Below are 2840 nucleotides of genomic sequence, written 5' to 3' on the forward strand. Positions count from 1 at the left end.
AATAATTGTTTAAAGTATAGCTTCATAACATTTTTTTTAATTTTTTTTCTGAATTTATTAAATTTTTTTTTTAAAAAAGAAACATCATAAAACAATATTTTATAAAAGTCTCGAAATATATAATCTAGAAGGAAGGAGGTAGTAACTAACAAAACATGAACAAATTTAATCATCATTTAATTTTAATTATTTGTGAGTGATATTTTGCAAAAAAACTCAAAATTTTTGAAACTTTTTGCACAAAGTTCTATTATTAATATTTTTAGAATATATTCTAGTCATAAAGGTTTCTTTTCAAAAAAAGGATTATCAACATGTATATCAATTATCTTTTAAAGGGATAAAAAAATTATCTTTTTAAGGAATAAATTGTTTGAAGTACCAAATAAACTCTTGCTAGCATTTTCACCCTCCAAGACTGAAACAGTGATAAAAATAAGTAAAGAAGGAGCCAAGTTGGGGGCCTACTGCATGCATCATTAATACTAAATTTAGTACTTTAAATACCGTACGCTCGGAAGACCCCCATGTGGTGGCCTCAGTTTCTTTGCCCCAGCACTTAACAAAATTTTTATAAATACCACCTCATTTCTTCCCTTGTATTCTCTATTAACCCCAAACTTTTCTTCTACACAACCTCATTTGCTCTTCATATACTCTATTTTATATGGCAGTTCGTTTCCTCAACTATGTTGTAGCTGATCTCTGTCTCGGAAAGCCTCCGTTGAGGTCTCTTCCGGCCACTGTCACTGTCGGGGAAGCCTTAACTGCCCTCAAAACTTTCGAGGAAAACTACATCAGTGTTTGGAGCTGCAAAGATCATAGCCATCAAGACTGCGGAGACTGTGTTTGTATAGGGAAAGTTTGCATGGTTGATATCATTTGCTTTCTTGCCAATGAAGAGAACTTGAGTTGTCCAGCTGAAGCTTTGAGCTCTCCTCTCTCGGCTCTGTTGTCGCCATTTCCTGGTCTTGTTAAGCATGTGGAACCCTCTTCAAGGTACTGGATAGGCTTCACATGTTCTTGTTTTTTTCCTCTGTAAAATTCATGAGTTTCATTGCATTTTCTTGTTTTTTAGTGTATCAGTATTGGGAAGTGTGATATATTTTGTGGCTATTTGTGATATGTTATTTAATATGATGGGAAATGGTTATTTTTTATTAAATTAATTATTAGTTTCCTGATACTTGTTTTTGTTGTTGCAGTTTGTTGGATGCTATTGATCTTATACTTCAAGGTACTCAGAATCTAGTGGTTCCAATCAAGACTAGCTCTAGGAGTAAAGCTTTGCAGAATTGTTCAACCAATTCAACTACTCATAATGGAGGTGAATTCTGTTGGTTGACTCAAGAGGATGTGATCCGGTTCTTGTTGAGCTCAATTGGCCTTTTCTCCCCAGTTTCAGCACGCACAGTTGAGTCACTAGGCATCATTAGCACCGACTTCATGGCGATTTGGTATCACTCCCCTGCCTCGACAGCCATCGGAGCCATATCTCACTCCCTTGCTCAGCAAACTTCTGTTGGAGTTGTTGACAGCAATGGTATTTTGGTGGGTGAGATCTCTCCTTTTACCCTTGCTGGCTGCGACGAGAGTGTTGCAGCTGCTATTGCCACTCTTTCGACTGGTGACCTTATGTCTTACATCGACTGTGGAGGTCCTCCTGAAGATATTGTCAAGGTCGTGAAGGAAAGGCTCAAGGAGAGAAACTACGAGGGAACGTTGGAGGAAATCGAGATATTTTCCTCCAGCATTTCCTCTTCGATTTCTTCAAATTCCTCGTCTTCAGAAGACGACGAGTCCTCAGGCTCCCCGATCACTCCATTAACTAGGCCAGGGAGGTATAGCAGATCAAGAAGTTACTCTGTGAGGATGGTGAGGAGATCAGAGGCAATTGTCTGTCATCCTGGAAGTTCACTTGTGGCCGTGATGATCCAGGCACTTACTCACCGTGTGAATTACGTGTGGGTCATTGAAGATGACTGTCGCCTTATCGGAATTGTCACATTTACCAACATGCTGGAGGTCTTCAGAGAACATTTTCACTCAATGTCCTAATCAGAGCTTCACAGTGCAGAGGATTGGAGCCAATGGAAGAGAAACAGAGGCAAAAGGCTGTAGTTGTACATGTACATATGAGCTTTGTGTTTTTTTTGGGTCTGTAATTTCAGAGATTATGATGATGAACAATAAATAAATAAATGTATGATGTGAACTTGTTGCATTTCTCTGTTTGAACTTTTGTTCATTTAATAATAAAAAGCAACAAATCTTCCAACCATGATTTTCTCATCTCTGACTAATCAATTACTAAAAAGTATATGCTTAGTTTCTTTGTGGAAGAAGATGATGATTTTACATGGCCATTTTTTTTAAATCTCTAGATTAAGACAGTCAAAACTGCAATTAGCAGGCTAATCTCCTATTAAAAATCACAACTGTGTATTAGCCTATTAGGTAAGATTTAGCATTTTTCTTGAACCTATTCATACTCATTACTTGCCACTTCCAATTTGTTGGATAATCTTATTTTAGATTTTTAAAGATTCGAAATCATATATACATTTCTTAAATATGTTATGGAGCTTTAGAGTGTAGAACTAGACTAGTATTATGATAATTTAGTGATTAGCTGGAGTGTAAAAGTGATTAATTTAGCAAACTATGACCATTTTCGTCATGAGCTTTTGAATGTCACACTTAAACCAAGTTTTAAATTGTCACTAGAGAATGATTTAATATGATTAAGGGGTTTTTGTGTTTGAAAATATTTGGTAAAATAGACTAATTACATAGATTAGTTGTATAATTCTTGTTTACCTTAAGAATCTTCAAGTAAT

At 36.0% G+C, this 2840-nt stretch overlaps 1 protein-coding gene across 1 annotated transcript; it reads left to right on the plus strand.

Annotated features, from left to right (window-relative positions):
- The first annotated feature begins 532 nt into the window (after positions 1 to 532).
- LOC141711607 (CBS domain-containing protein CBSX5-like) lies at positions 533 to 2224 on the plus strand. Its single transcript, XM_074514183.1, has 2 exons — positions 533 to 999; positions 1206 to 2224. The coding sequence occupies exons 1-2, from the start codon at positions 668 to 670 to the stop codon at positions 2056 to 2058; spliced, it is 1185 nt and encodes a 394-aa protein (XP_074370284.1). The 5' UTR covers positions 533 to 667; the 3' UTR covers positions 2059 to 2224.
- Positions 2225 to 2840: the final 616 nt, after the last annotated feature.

This window comes from Apium graveolens, chromosome 3 (genome assembly GCF_009905375.1).
Source record: "Apium graveolens cultivar Ventura chromosome 3, ASM990537v1, whole genome shotgun sequence".
Classification (NCBI taxonomy): domain Eukaryota; kingdom Viridiplantae; phylum Streptophyta; class Magnoliopsida; order Apiales; family Apiaceae; genus Apium; species Apium graveolens.

Bases quoted from the DNA above. Each gene is read 5' to 3' on its own strand.
- LOC141711607 (XM_074514183.1), top strand. From the start codon at position 668: ATGGCAGTTCGTTTCCTCAACTATGTTGTAGCTGATCTCTGTCTCGGA. The intron at 1,000-1,205 runs GTACTGGATAGG...TTGTTGTTGCAG, and splicing joins CATGTGGAACCCTCTTCAAG to TTTGTTGGATGCTATTGATC.